Genomic DNA, 19,310 nt, shown 5'->3' on the forward strand with positions numbered 1-19,310 from the left:
GTTAACTACATAGGAAAATTCATTGCTTACCTGGAAGGTGCCATGAGGGGACAGGGAGAGAGAAGGGATGGGGCAGGAGGTGAGGACGGAGAAGAGGCAGCTCAGAAAGGATATGGGTTGCACACCATTTTGATGCACCAGCTCCGTGGGCTGGTAGTTTGCTTCAAGCAAAAGAAGACAACTGGGGCCAAATCAGGATAGGGAACATCAGGGTCCGGTGGAGATGTGACTTCCTCATCTTCACCCAGCTCTGGGGAGGATAAGGGCTGCTCCAGTGGCATTTGCTGTTCTGAGACCTCCATGTTCACAGGCTCCAGTGGGCAGGCAGCGGAGGTGTTGTGGGGCTGTGGGCCAGCAGACCAGGTTGGAGGAGGCTGGGGGATGCACTCTGCCATGTCCACTGCAAACAAGAACCCCTAGAGAGGAGGGAGAAAGAGTAAAGAAACTCAGGTGAGAAACCAGCAGTCAGGGCACTGCATGCCATGCCCTTCTACCTTCTGGCTAGGTCTTTCCATAACTAAAACTTCCCCACAGCCCCAGAGATGCCCCAGCATGGTGCTGCACCTTCTCAGCCAATGATGTCTGCTCACTTTTGAGAGGTGTGAACAACACTGACACGTCACAGCCAGCCTGCCCTTGCAGCCCTTCACATTCCCAGTTGAGGAAACTGGGCTGACATCACACCACAACTTGTGTTGAACAGTCCCCAAGACTGGCAAATGTGTGTCATAACCATACAGCCCAGGCATTCGCTGATGGTTGGACTAGAGGACCACGGCAGTCTTTTCCAACTTTAATGATTCTATGATTCCAAGAGGTGAGCATAAAGCAAGCTTAGAAGAGGGCATTCAATGAAGTGCACCTTTTGCTGGAGATTGGGGATCTCTTCTGTGCTAGAGCAGTGGAAGCAATGGATAGGTGGGTTGCAGAAGTCATTTGACTAACTAGGAAGGTGGGCAGAGGAAGAACAAAACAACAGGTCTCATTCAGTGGCACCCACATGCTGCATAGCACCATGCCTGTGCTAAAAAACGTCACCTTGCTGGTTGGATGCACTTAACAGCAGCCTTGTTCTGGGAAAACATAAAGCCAAGCATTTTCTATTAAATAATGTAGTGGAAGTGGCTTGTTAAAGTGAGGGGAACTAAATAAATTCCAGGGCCTCCATTGAAAGAGTGTTAGTGATGATCTCAGGGACTGCTTGCCCAAGGACTGCCCAGTGGTAGCCAGGAGGAATGACTTATTACAGTGCTCAGAGCATCCTTGCTGATGAGGGCACCACAATTCCAAAAAGTGACGTACAAAGGTTCACAATTAACGACACAACTGAGCAAAGGGATAGGGGAGACAACTCCATTATCACTTCCCTGCTTTGCCTCCTAACAAACATCACTCCTCCATCCCACCACTGCCAGATGCAGCTGGGATTATGGATGCAGATCTGCCCAAGGCACCTTAACAGTTGAACCCATATCTAAGAGGAGTGGCTGGTGGGGAAAGGCATGGGTTGACAAACCATCATAGATCAGGCACACACACACAGATCAAGTAGTAGCTGCATCACAGGCAGTTTATCCACTTCAATCCATGCTACTCAGCATGACTCATTTCAGGTCCTATGGATACAGAGCCAAGTGAATCCCTCTGGGAGTCCTGACGCTAAATGCAGCCTTGAAATGACAGCTGCCCCTTTCTTTCTTGAGACTACCAGCCCTGAGGCTGTGATCACAGCATGTTTCCTACATTAAGCAGGATTCTCATACTATGACATAGGAGGCAGAAGGAAAACCCAAGTGGTGGGACACTCCCAGGCACTCCCTGATCACCACACATGTCCATTGTTTGAGGGTGTTTCTGAGTGCACAGCCTGTACATACATGAATATAAACCTGTGTATGTGCCAGTGAGGAACTGAGTGACTTATTAGCAATTAGCCCACATATGACTAATGATATCCTTCTGATGTCTCTCTAATTTGAAAGAAGAACTTCTGCATCACACTCTTCAAAGCACTTCCTCATGCAAAGGGAGAATGTAGCAGAATTGAGCAGAAAACCAACAAGAAATAGGTGCACTCCCTGAAATGTATCACCTACAGCCTGTACAATGGACAGCACCCCATAGCTGTAGGAAGAGTGAGCCTACATCTCATAGCTTCTCCCATCCTTATCCTCACAGCACAGCAAAGTGGGCATCTGCTGACACTGCTGAGAAGTCCTTGGCCAAGCCTGCAGATATCACTCAAGGTGTTGCTCATGAAATGGAATTAAAGCAAGTCACAGAATTAGCATAGTTCCCACAGACACCCCAAAATGTCCCTTTGGAGAAGACTCTCTTGTCTAGCAGACCCATGGGGAGGCTCTTCCCCTTCCAACTTGCTCACAGAAATGCCTCCCTGGGACACTGGCTCTTTCCAGGAGAGTAGATTCCCATCATATCCTTTCATTTAAGCCACCTCTCAGCCAAGTTGCACAGCTTTAGCCCTTAATCCTCACTCATAAATTAAACTCCCAAACCCTAGAGCCATTCTGCCCAGATCCTCAATGGAAACTGCCTCTCAGCCATCCATGTGCTCTTCTGATAATTATGTGCTAAGCACCAAGGGGTGAGCACCTCAACAGCCACAGAGGCAGGCTGCCACCTGATGTCTCCATTGTTGTCCCAGTCACAGAATCACAGAAATATAGGGGTTGGGAGGAACCTCTGGAGATTGCTGAATCCAGCCCACTGCTAACCTACCTATAGTAGGTTACAGTTACTCTGCAAGCCCACATCTGACATGCCATCTACTGTCACACCTTGCTCTTATTGCACACATCATCCCTTCTCTGCCCCTGCCAGCCCTGCAAACCACCTCTTTCAAGCTGCGTTGCCACCAGATGCATTTGATTGCATTTTTTCCCTAGGCAAATCTCACTGTATCTTTTTCTGCATGTGTTTCTGACCTCGCTACTTCCCTTTCTGTTGTTTTTCCATGTCCTCACCAGCAGGTACAAACGTTTCCATTTCATCATCATCTGGGAAAGTCATTAGCATGTTATTTACTCCCTTCCTCACATCAGTAATGAAGGTGCCGGCTAAGACAGGTCTGATGAGGATGGAAAAGAAAAAACCTGTGGGCTCCCAGCTATGATGTCCTTGGAGCCATCCTCACATCCTCAGCCTTTGAACTGAAATATAAAGCACTTGCACGAGAATTAAAGTGTATGAATACACCAGCTGTGCCCCATGGAGAACCTCACACAAGGGGAACAGAGTCATGGCTTGTGCAAGCACAGATGGCAGCCAATGCTAGAGAAGCACTGTCTTTTCTTCCAGTCTCTTCTGGACCAACTCCTTCTGACATGGTCACTAGTCAGTAGGTAGATTTGGACCTTGTGATGGCACCCTGCATCCCACATAATCTGTGTACCGGCTCTGCCACTCATTGTTATGAGCCAGAAAATCCTCTTCTCTCCCCACTGCCACCAGGAAAAATAAAAACTTGGATGGCTGCTTGAATAGAAATCACTGAAAACCAACGAAGACATCAATGCAAGCCACTCCCATACCTCATCCCTGAAGTCCAAGTCCAATCATTCTCTACAGTGGGCAAAGGTGCAAGAAAAATGAGTTTCATAGAAGGCCATAAACACACAATATTGCCCCATCCCCCATCTCCTCTCACCCTTACTAGCAAACTTAGAGTAACTCTGGAAGCAAAAAAGCAAAAAAATAAATACGCCAAGGAAAATGAGCAATTGAGTACATCACCATTGTCCCAAGTCCCTGCGCTTGGAGGAGAGGTGGGATCATAGAATCATTAAGGTTGGAAAAGGCCACTAAGATCATCTAGTCCAATCGTGATGAAGCTGGAGATTACACTGGGCAGCACACACTGCAGCAGAAGTTCCTGAAGGTCGGATCTGTCCCTGCCAGTCAGGCCTGAGGGTAAATCCACTCCTAAGCTGCATGCTGGCAAGTAGTATAATTGAGCCTGTCAGCAAGGTGTGTTTACCCAACACCTGAGAAATGCTTAACACCACTAAGGACACCTGTGCTCCCTGTACAATGCTGTTTGTTTTTTTTTTAACCACAGCCAAACTCTGACACTTCAAATAAACAGAATAAATACCTCCTTTCCCTCCCAATGATCTCACCATGCAAATACTCTCAGCATCCACATCGCAGCTGCAAAATCCCCATCATTCGCACCTTCTCCAGCTTCCCGCAGTGCAGCACAGCAGCTCCTCTCTGTCCCATCCCACAGCCAAGCTCCAGTGGTCTCACAAGGGAATGTCACTCACTAGCTGTCCCTGTCAAGCTTCATGCTGGGGAATGGTGGGGTCGGAACCTGTGAAACTCACTACTGCAGGAAAGCAGCAAACAGTATCTCCCACCATCAGCATGTCTGCTTGCCGTCAGGCTGGCTCTGACCCATCAAGCCTGGTTGGCCAAGGGACCCACTCCCTGTGACCCCCCAGCAGCAGGATCCATCATCACAAGCAAGTACTCAGGCATTTGCTGAGATCTCCTCATCACTATTAGTCCCTGATGCACAGGGCTGATTGCTCTTCAGGGCACACCGCAGCGTTTCAAACGCAGTGGGCTGATGAGTAACGGGAAAGCAAGGAGTTTATTACCAAGTTAGTGGGTTGATTTATGGAACCTGAGTTATGATTAGACGGCTTAAATAAACACAGTATCAGCATAAGACATTTTGTCAAACCACCACACTGTTTCTAACAGCTTCAAGCTACGCATTTTGGACACAGATGAATAAACTGAATCTGGTTGGCTCCATTAGGTCATTATAAACAACCACACACCTGTGCATGGCTGGAGAGAAAACTCTGCTTTCCAATAACAGGTTGGGGTTGTGCAGACTTTAAATGCTCTTAAAATCACCCCTGTGTTGTTCTGTCTTGCAGATTAAAACCACACAGCTAAGAGAGGGAAATATTTGCTCTCAAATCCACCTGCACCACCTGGTTTCTGAGCCCATTGGTAGATGTGGAAGCTTCAGCGGGGCTCTGTGAAAGCAAAGCCATTCACCTGCTCCTTTGAATTTGCAGGATTAGGGCTTGGATTTAATGAAAAATCAAATTGACTTTAAATCAGCAGCCGGCCCTCTGCAAGAACCCTAAACATTGTGTGAGCGTTCCATGGGTTTCCAGCTGCAGATACTCATTCCCTCAGAGGAAAATAAATAGAAATCGGTTTCAACACTTTTTTTTTTCCCCCAGAAAAGAAGAAAAGGCTGACCAAGCATTTTTTTCAGCAAAGCCCAGGACTGCAAGATTTTACCCAGATGAAAGGTGTCAGGCTGAACTGCCCTTAGTTTGGGATATCCCCTTGGGTGGGACATGGCTGAATCACTTTGGGCATGGATACATGTGTTCCCCAAACCTGGATCACAGAGCAGGAATGCAGCCATGTATGAAAGGAGTTGGTGAATGGATGGAAGGATCTGGGATCAGAGGAGAGGCCATAGCCACAGCCACAGCACAGGTGAAGTGCTTGGAGGATGCTCAGGGCTGGACCAGATGGGAAGGCGCTGATTTGGAGGGGACAAGAATGGGGACAGAGAAAAGCTTGCCCAGCATCCGTGGTGCACACAAGCAGCCCAGCCATTCTCATGTCACATCTGAGGCCACCCTGTCTACCCAGAAACAACCACGCAAGCAGCGAGCTCCTGGTGAATCAGCATCCCCCTCCCACGACGCTTCTCCTCGATGGCTGCGGCGGCGCTGGCCTCACTCCAGACATGTCCACTGCTGCCTGGTGACCTCCCATTGGGATCTGCAGGGATCTGCTCCTGCCAGCCTCCCACAGAGGTGCTCTCCTGCCAACCCCAAAGAGAAACCTGATGAGGGGCTGGATCCAGCCCTGCTCACTGGTAGAGAAGTTCACACATTGGATGGAAAGCATCAGTGGGTGGGGGTCAGCAGACCCCTTCCCACTCCCAGGATCACAAACCTTTAACCAACAGCCCAAATGTCAGACCTGTGCTCTGCCACAGCACACAGAAACAGCTGACAATTAACATAGCAGAGCAACTGAGATGCAGAACCACGAGCAACCCCCAGATCAATGAGAAAAACGCTCCCTATTAGCAGGGAGGAAACACAGAGCAAGTTCTGCATTTTGAGGTTTATCATTTTCTTTTGTGCCAGTTTGCAGGGAAATGATGCATGTTGCTTTTCCTTTTTCTCCTTCTGTTGTTTCCAAAGCCCCTGGTACTTTTCAGCCAGATGCTGTTACCAAGAAGCAAAAGGTCTCTACCAAGAGTGTGACAGACACCAGTATTGGCAGAGAATAAACCAGATAACATCCAGTCACCGATGTCTGACAATATTTCTGGTTCTCTTCCCTTTTAATCCTCCATTCCTCACCCCTCTGACTCCAGCCAACAGTGATGTACAGAAAATGATGCATTTGCTGTATTAAAGTACATGCTATTCCCTGTTCCTTTTCAGACACTTTGGATGTTGCACACGCAATTTGAATGTAATAATAATCACAGGCAAAAAAAAAAGGGAAAGACAATTTATGAAACCCAGACCTGCAACCCAACTCTCACTTGGCAGAGAAAAAAACAACCCCAAACCCAAGGAGCCCCTCACCAGCGAGATGCTTTTAGGAAAAGTTATATATATCTGAGTCTCAGACAGTTACCTCTCCGGGGAGGAGGTTTTGTAATCCTTCCCCTTCCCCACCATCCTTCCCCACCACAACGGCACAAACTAACCACAGCTTGATTCTAAATCACTGGGATTATTCACACACTGTGTACCTTTTATAGCCATGTATCAAGAGAAACGTGTGATGAACACATCCTCTCCTGCAATCACCCATGGATGTGGATTGCTGGACTGGTGTTCATCGCCCTTCCACCACCCTCCCCTGCCCAAAGCACACACCAAACCCATTCTTGAGACTTGTTGGGTAAACCGAGTCAGCCTCACATACATGGGCACAGTACACATATGCACAGAGAAACAACTTTCCTCTCCGGAAAGCCAGGATCATTAACATGACAGACATGTCTACCTCAAGACTTACTTCTGCCGGGGAGGAAACAGGTAGGAAAGAGCAGAGGGGTGATGCAGGTACAGCGGTGGACGCAAGTTTTCCAGGAGAAGGGAAGCACAGACAAGCGGAACGAGACAGACACAGAGTCAGACAGGTGTGCATGCATCTCACCTACCTTTGCATGGAAAAGAAATCTCCAAGGGAGAAGTGTCCGAGGCGGAGAAGCAATAGAAATTACTAACGAAGGTGGTTTGAAAAATTCCCCCACAGGGGAAAAAAAAATAAAGATTAAAAATAAATTAAATTTAAAAAGGCATCCCCCTCACTTTCCTCCCCCCCCCCACCCCCCACCTTGCACACGGACACACACACTCACACACGCACCTCAGCACCCGGGGGGTGGGGGGAAATAAAAGGCAAAGATGAGGATCAGCTGAGTGACAGGGAGCACAGGACCTGCAGGCGAGGACCGGGGAGTTGTGTTAGATCCGTAGCTGTGAGGACTGAGCGTGTGCAGGAACGAGATGGTTTAAAAGGAGAATACATGGTAAGAAACTGTGGCTGCTCAGGCTGGAGTCTGAAGCTGTGCTGTCCAAAGGAAAAAAAAAAAAAAAAAAAGAGCAAAAAAAGAACCCCCCCAAAAAAAGAACACAAAAAGGACCTCTTCTTTAGCGGGAGGGCTTGGGGGGGCTGTGTGTGGCTGTGTGTGGCTGTGTGAGTGTGTTTTCCAGGCGGGTGGTGTTAAGCGACAGAAGCTTCTTTCCAAAAAGCCCGGAGGGTCAGCACGATGGTGGGGTGCGATGGAGGTGCGGGTGGGGGCAAGTTCGGAGGCTCCGCAGTGGGGAGGCCAGGAGGAAGGGCCGCTCTGTGCTGTCTGTCTGTCTGTCTGCCTCTATCTGCGTCTTACGGTACGTTCACCGGCAGCTCACGGAGCGGCTTCACAGCGAGGGAGAGAATCACCATACAGGCATAGAGGGAAACGCCGTCCTTACAGTGACACCAAATGTCTTCAGGGGAAACCTACAATTAGAGGTAGGGATTTCAGAGGAAAGGGAGAAAGCTCCTCATGCACACAGCCGTGGGGGTTTCAGGGCCCCCTGCCCTCAGTCGTGTTCCCTGATAGACACTGCCTTTGGCACATGCCACCACAGAGGGCTGAAGCCCCATCATCCCCCACCAGCCCCATGGCTGAGCAGCCTGGCCCCACAGCACCACAGCCTCCTCATCCTTGGTGCTTTTCATTTGGGTGCTGAGGGGCCCCAAGCTGACCACAGGAAGGATACACAAGGTGAAGTGCTGCACACAGACAGCGATTGTGGGGGTTCATCTCAAGTCATCTCAATCCTCAAAGCTGGTCATGGGTTCTTGTTACTCAGACCAACAAAACCCCAGGTGTAAGAAGAGATGGAGATATTCTTGCCACATGGCTTATATTGTAAATAAGCACATTAATAACAGGCATTCTGCACCCCAGAAGCTCGTCTGTTCCCACTAGATTCTGCATGGATCCTTCTCCAGACCTTCCAGACAAGGACAAAGCATTTGCATTTACAGCTAGAATAGCTGCGTCAGGGTAATTAACACTTCAAACCTAAAAATGGCCAGGAAAGCAAGCATTTCCATCTCACTGTGGAAGAGACCTTCCTATGTTAATTCTCTTTGGTATGGACACAGAGATGTTTACAACTTGAAAGGAGTTCATACAAAAGTAGGGTTTAGCCTCCATGCCCAGATAACAGTGATCAGATGAAAGGGAACAGCCTCAAGATGCACCAGGGGAGGTTCCGGTTGGATATGAGGAAAGATTTTTTCTTGGAAAGAGCAGTGCTGCAGTGGCACAGGCTGCCCAGGGAGGTGGTGCAGTCACTGTCCTTGGAGGTGTTCCAGAACCATGTGTATGTGGCACTGAGGGACGTGGTCAGTGGGCATGGTGGGGATGCGCTGACTGGATGATCTTAGTGATGTTTTCCAATGATTCTGTCTTCCAGTGATCCATTAATGATCCACCCCTCCCTGGGTAGCCTGTTCCAATGATTGACTTATGCTTTACTTCAGGCTGCAGGGTAACAGCTCAGGGTAGTGACTAGTGCTGAAGCAAGAGCAGACTTCCCAGCCAGAGAGCTCAAAATTGGCACAAGTTATTCCCACTCTCACTCCCACATACAAACACCTACATGTGCCCTCCCCATTCTTACATATATCAGAGGGGCTGGTTCACTCCCCAGTGCTCTCAAGACAGCAAGCTCCCACCCTGGCTGCCAAGGTTAATCCCCTTCGCTCTCTGTCTTCGCCCCTGACAGTCACAGGACATTTGCCATTCCTTCATCTCATAAAAAGGCATCTGCTTTTTCTTCCTGGGAAGAAGGGCTTCAATTCTGTCCCCAAAATGATGAATCTGAGCATGATATGATTTCAGATGCCTGCAATTCACCAACAAGCCCCTTCAGGGGGAACAGGGAAAAAATGCAATTGAATTTATTCATGCATGAATATCAAATGAGAAAAGGAGAATGAGGAGGAGGGCAGGAGAAAAAGGGAGAGGGTGAGACAGGAGGAAGAAACAGAGCAGCAAGGAGAGGCAAGAGAAATGAAATGAAGGAAGATGCAAAGAACACACAGAGGGGGACAGGGAGATAGATGCACACACAGCACAACCTGAGGGTCATCACTGATGCCCACAACCCAGGACCCCATATATTTGTTTTTCAGCATAGCTACACCATGAGGATTAGGCAACATTTGAACTCTTGCTTAAATGAACCTTCCAGATTCATAAAACCATGCGGCACTTGGAAGGAGGAGAGATGGAGAGGGACCAGGAAGGGCAACACAGCCATGCCATGCAGCCCATCACAATTTCAGTGATCACAAGAGCAAGCCTAGGGCAGTTTATTCCCCATACTCCTTACACCAGGGAGGACTTCTGCAAGCCTGGACTGTGGTAAACCCATCTTTGTCACAGAGCATAGGGGCTCAGACACCACTGCCCTCCCTGAACAGACACTCCTTTCCCCCAGCCACAAGAGAAGTGCCTGCAGACAAGCAGCACCTCATCTTGCAGCTCAGGAAGTCACAGGGCTCCATTTTCTACCACCAGAGCTCCTTCAAGGAGTTTTGTCATCTGCCTTGAGGCATGGAATGGAACAAGATGGGATGAAATAGGATGAAATGGGACAGAATGGAACAGGATGGAATGGTCGGAATGGGATAGGATAGGATAGGATAGGATAGGATAGGATAGGATAGGATAGGATAGGATAGGATAGGATAGGATAGGATAGGATAGGATAGGATAGGATAGGATAGGATAGGATAGGATAGGAGGGAGAGTCTTACAGTGATTATTAAGTCCAACAGCAAATAGGAATGAGATCTGCTGGGAGCATCCCAGGGGTGGGTCACCTCAGGAGTAAGGATTGGCATGCACTGGCCCTACACATGCACATACAGCATTTTTCAAGGTCCCTCCCTGTCTCCTCTGCAATTTTTGAGAAGAACAGCAAAGCCCAGGTCTGGCAGTGTACTAAGGGGTAGCTGAGCCTGCAGCACTGGACTTGGAGGCATCCTCTGGCCATGTCCCAGGGGCAACAACCAGCCACAGCCATGCACAAGCTGAGTTCATCCCAGACCTACAGGAGGAAGAGGCCAGGCACACAGCAGACTCCTCTGTGGCACTCCCAGGTAGGGCAGCAGGTTCAGCATCTGTTGCCACCATGGATTTGTGTTTGCTGCTTCCAGGAGACCATGCTCAGCTTTTCCCACAGCCTTCAAAATAGAAAGAAAAAAATAAAATGAGAGAGAGAGAGAGAGTAAGCTCTGACGTGAACCTAACTTTAGATCCAAGAGCTGATGACTCACTCTGCTGGGGGAGAAGTGGCTGAGCTGGCTGTAGGTTTCTGTTTATATACCTCACTGAGCTAAATATATAGACTAAGAAGTTCTGTTCTAGCCCAACAGCTTCGATCTGCATATTATCCCTCTCAATCTTAATGTTCCCTTTCCTTCTAAATCTCTCCCTTTTTTCCCCCAGCACTGCCTTCCTAATCCCCTTACGCTTGCTCTGTTGTAGGAGATGGAAGCAACACATCTCCCCACCTTCCCCTCACCTTGCTGCTGGGGGATCTCTGGGAGTGATTCAGTGTTGTGGCTCTGAGGCAGAGCTCCTCACGTGGAGCAGCCAGAGCCTTCCCCAGCTGTCCTGGCACTCTCTCACTGCTCTTTGATGGGTTGATGGTTGAACTAGGTGATCTTAGTGGTCTTTTCCAATCTAAATGATTCTATAATTCTATGCCAGCTGCAGGGACAGCATCCAGATTTGAGCATCCGTTCCTGGTCCTGGGGCCAGCATTCAGATCCAACATCTGCTCCTGGTCCTGGTGATCCATCTGGGATGGATGATAAAGTAAGAGCGTCTTATGTGTTGGAGAAGAAATCTCTGTGGTACCCCATGCTTCTCCTCTCCTCACCCCAGAATGGGCTGAGACAAGTGGAAAAGGGAGTAGTAATGGCTTGGAAAGAGGCCAAAGGAAAAATATCAATTCCTGTAGCAGAGGAGGAAAGCAAAGAGAATGCAAGGGAAAAGGAGTCTCTCTAGCCCTCAAAGGGCAGCCAGAGGTACAATGGCAGACTGCTTTCTAGATGAGAGACAAAGACCATGTGTGAAAAGGTGATGCATAATGGAAAACAGCAGCAGAGAGGAAAAACATAATGAGGGGGTGTGTGTTTGAGGGAGAGGTCTCTGAGGGATGGAATTCAATTTAGCACAGCTCAGCCTAGGAAAGGAAGTTGAGCACTGAAATGTGCCAAGCAGCTGCTGGGAAGAGCAGCAGTGCCTTCAAAAGCTCTGGGTGAATTTTCTCCAGATGCTGGTTTGTGGGATACGTCTGGGCCATGAGCGCTTCCCCAAGGCACCCTGTAGGGTCAACTCCAGCCTCTAAGGGGCTGTCTCACCCAGCAGAGCATCCTCCCTTCAGCAGCTCCTCCAGGGAACAGAGGATGAGGTTAGAGCTGAAAAGAAACCCATGCTGGGCTGCACTCCCAGGCATCCTCACTGATCCAGAGGAAAACCAGATGAGCAGCTGTAGTCATCCCAGTGGCAGAAAGAAGCAATGGGATGAAAAGGGAAAGGATGGCTTAGGGCTAGGATGTAAAATAAAGAGAGGGTTTATTAAAACAAAAAAGAGCAACAAAGGCAATCTTGTGGTGCCACCTCGTGATAGGTTTGCACAGCATAGTCCTGGGTCCAAGGGCAGTCATCTTCCAAGGCTCAAGAACAGGAGCAGGACCAAGGTGGGAGCCCATAAGCAATAAGAGCTACAAACTGTGAGGCTCATTCCCATTTGCCAGGCTCAGAAAGATGTGACTCTGGCTCAGATAGTGCAGCTGACTGCAACACAGGAAGCAGGTAACCAAATACAAACAATAAAGTTTCCACTGGGACACCTGAAATGCTGATAGATACAACTCTTTCTATTTGTATCATGTCCTGCAGCAGAAAAGATGGTGCAGTAAAGGCACAAGATGATACAGAAACGAAGAACATGCTTTTTAGGACAGCCTGTGAAGTTCTCTGCTGCAGAAGATGGCTGAGATGTTTCTTTCTCCTCGATTAAAAGCATAAACCAGGACAAAAGGAAAGGTTTGAGATTCAGTTGACCTGCAGGCTGGATATTAGGAAAAAGTTATTCTCAGGAAGAGTGGTGCTGCAGTGGCACAAGCTGCCCAGGGAGGTGATGCAGTCACTGTCCCTGGAGGTGTTCCAGAACCATGTGTATGTGGCACTGAGGGAGGTGGTCAGTGGGCATGGTGGGGATGGGCTGCTGGTTGGATTCTGTGATCTTGGGGGTCTTTTCCAACCTTATTGATTCTATGACTCTAAGTTGAAAACTGACAACACCCAGTGACCCTGGTTCTGGGCTCCAGAGCAACACAAAACAGGATCAGATCCCCAGGACATAAGCTGATCGGGTCCTTTTCCTTGTTCCCTATGTCATCCCTTGTCAGCTCTCTCTGAAGCATGACACACACTGATTTGCACCCTCACTGACGAGGATATGTTCTCCCATATCTTTAATGCTAACAGTGAGGAATTTTCTAGGTCTAGAGGTAGCTGATGTACTTTTATATTGTTGGGATACAAAACAAGACACCTTCTCCAGCAACTTTCACCTGGAGAGGCATTATATAAGCACTTGATGAAGGGAACAGATCTAATTAGCTCTCCTCTCAGAGATGAAGAACCTGAGGCCCAACAGTGGAAGCAATTGATCCAAAATTGCACCAGCTCAGCACCAACTCGTTGTGCCTCAGTAGATGCTACATCTCACCAAACACCAAGCCAGTCTCAGGCTGCAATGAGCACATTGCCAAGGGAAGGGCATTCCAATGCATCTTGCACTGGCATTCACACTGGGAATCATAGAATCATAGAATGGCCTGGGTTGAAAGGGACCACAATGATCATCTAGTTTCAACCCCTCTGCTAAGTGCAGGATTGCCAACTACCAGACCAGTCTGCCTGGAGCATGTGAGACCGACAGAAGGCATCAGCTCCACACCCTTCTGGGGACACCACATTCTCCTGCTCTGCAAGGAGACACAGAGATGCAGCCCATCAGTGGGCAGTGTGCTGTGGGCTGGACAGCACAGTCAGAGCCAGGACTAAGCAAGAGGTATCAGGCAGAGATTCAGGTTGCCTGTATCTTCTTCCCAGGTCTGGGCAGCCCTGTGTGAGTCATGTTGCTCCTCTTCACAGAGAGAATATTTCCATCCTTCTGCTTGAGCATGTTAGAGAACAAGGGTGAAGAGCAGCATGTAAGAGCTGAGTGCTTGTTGTATATCTTAAGTACAAGCTTGGTATTTCTGCATGCGTCATTGCCCACCAGCTGAACTTGCAGCAGAGGGAGGGCATGGGAGCAAGGGGAAAGAAGATGTGTATGATTTCAGCTGTGCTCAGCAGGAGAAGGAGAGGCAAAGCAAAGCAATGATGATGTTCTCCCAGCTGCTGCAGTGAGATGGCAAGAAAGCAGAGCAGTAGAAGGCAAATCAAGCAGAGAAGGGAATGTCTTTAATGTGCAGGGAGTGATTCGAGAGTGACCCTGCACTGCAAGCCAGGCAGATGGGAAGCAGGATGAGGGATGGAACTGCATTCTTGGATACCCAAAAAGATTGCAATACTGCTGTGTGTGCAGGGCCCTCATTCATTTGTGCTTTGTGTCTGTTCCAGGTGCCTGAAGAGCATGGGAATAGCAAGCTATGAGGGCCAGAAGGCTGACAAGGCGGTTTCTTCTGGACTGAGCTGAGGAAGGGATACATCAAGACAAGCCCTCAGCTGTTGCAGAAGGCAGATAGACAGAAAGATGATCCAGAGATAAAGGCAAAGAACAGCTCACAAGGCTATGTTTGCTCAAGTCTCATTTGCTGGGAATCCATGAGAAGTTTGGGGAGAATGACCTTTGTCAGGGGGTTCTCTCTAGAGCTCACTCCGGGACAGTGGGTACAAACCCGGGGCAGCAGGAACAAAAGCCCCCCCCCCCTTTTTTTTTCTCTAGCGGCAATGCGGCGCGGCCCGGCGCGGCCCGGCCACGTGCGTTTAGGGAGACGGGGAAGGGAAGGGAGATTGCGATTAGGTCTAACAAAAAATGAGGGAGGAAAAAGGTGATCTGAGAACGAATGGCAGTTTAATAACCTAATAACACTAAACAACAACAAGAGAGTTTCAACAAAGAGAATACCAAGTCCCAAATCTCACCGATGGAGCTGTGGAAGGCAGGAAGGTCTGACCACGTTGTCTCCTCGCAGGGAGCCGGTCCAGCAACGCCGTCCCCTTCCCCACTTCCCTTCCGGTGCCCCTCCCCACATGCTCATTAAGGCAGTTCACAGAAAAAAAACTTGTCCCCTTTACTCCCATTATGAAGCATGGTGTTCTGATGTGGAATACCAACACCAACCAAATTGCAAAACCATAACAACCTTCCACCAGTCCCAATAACACACGCTTCCTGATCTTCCACCCTCACAAAGTAAAACCTGGAAGCAGCATGACAGAATCCCAGTAAAACATTTTTGTGCTCTTCTCTGTACCTTGGCACAGAGGAAACAGAATCACAGTGCTTAGGTGTGCTGGCTGAGGAGACCTGAAGATGGCTTTCACAGACAGCCTCCCAGGGACTTCTCATCCGTTTGCTGACTGCAAACCTCCACAGAGAGGCTGGAGATGGCAGGGATAGCTTAGAGCTGGTTTCCACTGCAGAGCTACTTTTCCAGGCAGCATGGGTACCACAATGCACAAACTGAAAGGTTCTCCACCCTTTAGAGCTACACTACAGCAACTTTGTAAAGGAGACACACACACACACACACACACACACAATCAGTTTTCATTCAGACACCTTTTTGGCTCACATCCAAGCCAAAATTCAGCTAGAATTAATTGCTTGAGAGAACAACAATGCACTCCAGTCCAAGTCTTGTGGGAAAAATCTGATGAATGATTTCAGCTGTCTGGAAAAATGACATGTCGTCAAAGTTATATTTGAGGAGTGAAGGATAACGTGCGTCTCCATCAGGGCTTATGGCTGGAGGGGTGAGGGAGAGGTTTTCTGCTGTCAGTCTGAGAGTGATGGGGGAGGAAAGTAAAGCACTCCCACAAATAGTTAGGAGAATTGTGCCAGCTTGATCAGAGATGCAGAAAATACAACCTACCAAGAAAGGATGGAGCAAAATGAAGCTGTTTAGACTGCAGACAATTGAGGAGGGACACAGTAACAATCTTCAAATGCATAAAAGGTTGCTACAAAAGGTCCTCAGTTCTCAATGTCCACAGTGGGCAGAGGAGGAAGAAACGGGCTTACACTGCAATACAGGCCTGCACTTGAGGCCCTCAAAACTTGGCCAGCCCAAACATCTTGGGAATGATGCAATTGAGCCTCACAGGATGGACATGAACTCCTGAGGACTCTGTCTTCTCTGGGTCTCTAATTCCAAGTGCATGTGGCCACTGCCACAACCAAGTATCGCTACTGAGGTTCTTTCTGGGGAGAAACAGCAGCTGCCTACCCCCTGGCCACTCCTTTCCCAGCAATGCCCATTTGTCTTCTTGAGTATCTCTTGGAGCCCAGCATGTGTTTGCAATGCTTTGTGAATAATAACGCTCATATATCTCCAGCAAAACAAAAAACTGGGTCAGCAGAGGTGCATGCTGGTATACAGTGGGAGCAGCCAATGCATTTGTCGATGGACCCTACAGTGCTGCAGAGTCCAGCTCGCCATGAACACAGGCAGTGTTCAGATATAACTGGGGGAAAAAAAAACACCAACAATTTTAGTGGCATTTCATATGTGAGGCCATGAATAAAACAGGACCTGAGAGAGGTTCCTAACAAATTGCTCACGCTAATTGCCCAGCCACCAGGAGAGAGGCAGTGAATGAGCAATTACACCAGGTCCACAGGCTGCCCCCAGCGCCCCCCACCTGCGTGCATACCTATCAGAAAGGGCTGGATGCAAACAAAGCAACAGATGCATACAGACCTGCTGCAGTCTGCAGGAGGGGGGATGTTCAGAAGGAAAAAGTGAGTTGCAAGCTCTGAGGAAGTGCAGGGGCAAAACCCAGTAGACTGCAAAACAGAGACTTCTATTGGGGTAATTTAGAAGGAAGGGAGAAGGCTGGCTCTGAAAGTGAAGAGTGGGTCCCACAGCTGCTAAGGTCTCAGTCACCCTAACCCTCGCCCGCATGTATGGATGCCAAAGCATTCATACTCTATTTGAGAATAGCAGAACTTGGGATGTTGGCCAAGAGACCAGCATCTGTACGTGCTGAGCAGGACCTTGGGCCACCACACACATACAGGCATACATAGTACATCTGTCCTTTCCAGGCCAAAACCCAGATAAATCAGTCCATCATCTCTCAGTCATCCCCAGCCGCCTCTCAGCATAATGGGCCTGGGTCAGTACCCCTGTGAAGCAGCTGGGGGACAGGAGGGAGCCATCCGATTGTAATGCGTCCGGTGATAATCAGGCTGGCAAGGATGCATGGAGCACAGAATCAAGCAGCAGGAGCATGCAGGCAGGGAGCTGGAAATAATTACCATGATACTGTAACCAGAAAATGCAAGGCCAAGCTATTTACCATACTAATTACTGTTTATTCCTGTTTATGGCTCCACATGGTAGTGGGACTGGCGACCTGATTGAAGGTGTAAATGCTTAAAGGAACAAGCTCTGGATATCACAATTACAAGCCAGATCAGTGGAAGACCTTTGTTGACCTGAGGAAATAGACGGGAGCTGAACGTCCCTCTCTCCCCATTTGCTGAAGGGAAGACCCAGCTGGCCTGAACCGGGCACAGTGATGAGGAAGTGCCCAGAGTCCACTGCCAGCTATTTATCTGCTAATGCATCACTGCGCCTTCGTATCCCTCAGGTCTTTTTCTCTTACACTATTTCTCTTGGATGCTGCTACCAGATTAAAGATTTCCCCAAAGTGTTCCTTAATGTTCCTTCTTTTAAAGTGCATCTGCTCCAACAAAATAAGATAGACTTTTCCCCTTATTACAGTGGAGTTATTTTTCCAAGGTAGTTTTCCTACCTGCTCTCTTCTTTTCCTTTCCTTTTTTCTTCTTCTTTTCTTTTACTTTTCCTTTCATCTTCTCTCCTCATCTCTTCTCTCCTTCTCCTCTCTTCATCTCTTCTTTTTTTTCCACATACAGGTTTAGAGAAGAGGCACACAGCAATAGAAGAGATGTGTTGCAGAGTGCCCGGTGTCACCAGAATGGTGAGCATGGGGATGAAGGCTCAGAAGGGCACAGCAACAACCTCTGCTTCCAACCCTGGTGCTTCAGTATGAACTCCTGCTGAGATGTCCTGACTGGGAACAGCCTGGACATCTTCTACTGGTCTCACCTCTACTTGCTGCAAAGCATCCTTGACAATAGCCAGAGGCATCCAAAATACTTCCCTACTCTTATTTCCTCCTTCTATTCAACTCTAGGCTATGCCCTGGATGCCATTCCATCCTTGCCACTGCTGGGAGGACAGCAGCAATGACCACAGGCAGGATACAAATGTCACATGGGGAAACATAAAAAGAAAGAGGAAAGCTTTGTTGGTCACAGTCTGTCCTATACTTCCCTCCACAATACCTCAACAGATGCTACTGTGGATCTGGGCATGTCCTGTTTGCTTCCACTGGGGCTGTGATATCTGAAAACCCCTGGGAGAGAACAGCTTTCCAGTATGGAGGATCTGTCTCCCTCACTGCATCAGATGTGTCAGAGCAGCATTTCATTTACCTTTTCCAGTGATTTTTATCCATCTGGTTATTAATGAGGACGCTTAACCCACTCCTGGGCAGATCTCCAAAAGATAAATAAGCCAAGATGAGGGGGAAATGGACTGCAAGTGGAATAAATGTAAAGAGAGATGGACTGCAAGCAGGCTTCCTGCCTTGGGGGCATTGCCATGGCACCTATCTGAGTAAGGTGTTTAATTGCCTTCTGATAAAATGAACTCATACAGTCCGCTGTGGTCCAGTTCTTCAATAGCTTTTGCACATCTTCTCAATTTCCTCCTCTAGTAGCTTGAATGAAGCCCAAGTTTGCTCAGGCTTTCACAAACCACGTCCATAAGGAAAGGACATAAAACTGTTAGAGAGTCCAATGGAGGGCTGCAAAGATGGAGAAGGGTCAGGAGAGCAAGACCTGTGAGGAGTGGCTGAAGTCACTGGGTTTGCTCACCCAGAGCAGAGGAGCTGATGGAGGCCTGATGGCGGCTGCAGCTCCTCACAAGGAGCGGAGGGGCAGCGCTGAGCTCTGCTCTGTGTGACAGAGACAGGGCCCGAGGGAACGGCATGGAGCTGTGCCAGGGGAGGGGCAGCTGGGGGTCAGGGACAGGGTCTGTACCAGAGGGCGGTGGGCATGGAACATAAGATGCCCCGAGATTCCAGAGTTCAAAGAGCATTTAGACACCGCTCTCAGACATATGGTCCGAACACCCATGTGCATCTCACAGGCTCAGCACAGCTGGCTTAATAGGCAGTCTGCTGGGAGGAAGCCTGCGGAGGAGAGAGAAGGAAACAGAAGAGCTCAAGGGAACACAAGCCAAAGGGGAAAAAAAAAAAAAAAAAAAAAGCAGGGGGAATGAGAGCCTGTAGAATAGAAAACAACATTGCCAGGGAGCACAGTGCCCAAATTGGCTGTGACAGTCTGGCCCTCTCTGCACCTGGGATTCAAGCACTGGCAGCCAGTACGGCTGACACAGGTGTGAAGGCTGAGGTCATGGGTGGCCTTTCCCGG

The 19,310-nt window shown here is 48.8% G+C and overlaps 1 protein-coding gene across 11 annotated transcripts in view; it reads right to left on the reverse strand.

The window, feature by feature from the left end:
* The window catches only part of CACNA1I (calcium voltage-gated channel subunit alpha1 I), a 153,548-nt gene extending 145,633 nt beyond the window's left edge, over positions 1-7,915 (reverse strand). For 7 of the 11 annotated variants that reach the window (XR_014934984.1, XM_085517503.1, XM_085517488.1 and 4 more), the window contains exons 1-2: positions 7,190-7,381; positions 115-416 (exon numbers count right to left, since the gene is read on the reverse strand). Coding sequence is in view for 10 of the 11 variants with exons in the window: in XM_085517503.1 (XP_085373629.1) it covers positions 115-395 (281 nt within the window). In the remaining variant the exon portion in view is untranslated. The other 4 variants (XM_085517461.1, XM_085517463.1, XM_085517468.1 and 1 more) reach the window with 4 other exon arrangements.
* Positions 7,916-19,310: the final 11,395 nt, after the last annotated feature.

Source organism: Coturnix japonica, chromosome 1 (genome assembly GCF_054131305.1).
Source record: "Coturnix japonica strain WE chromosome 1, WE-NBRP24, whole genome shotgun sequence".
Classification (NCBI taxonomy): Eukaryota; Metazoa; Chordata; class Aves; order Galliformes; family Phasianidae; genus Coturnix; species Coturnix japonica.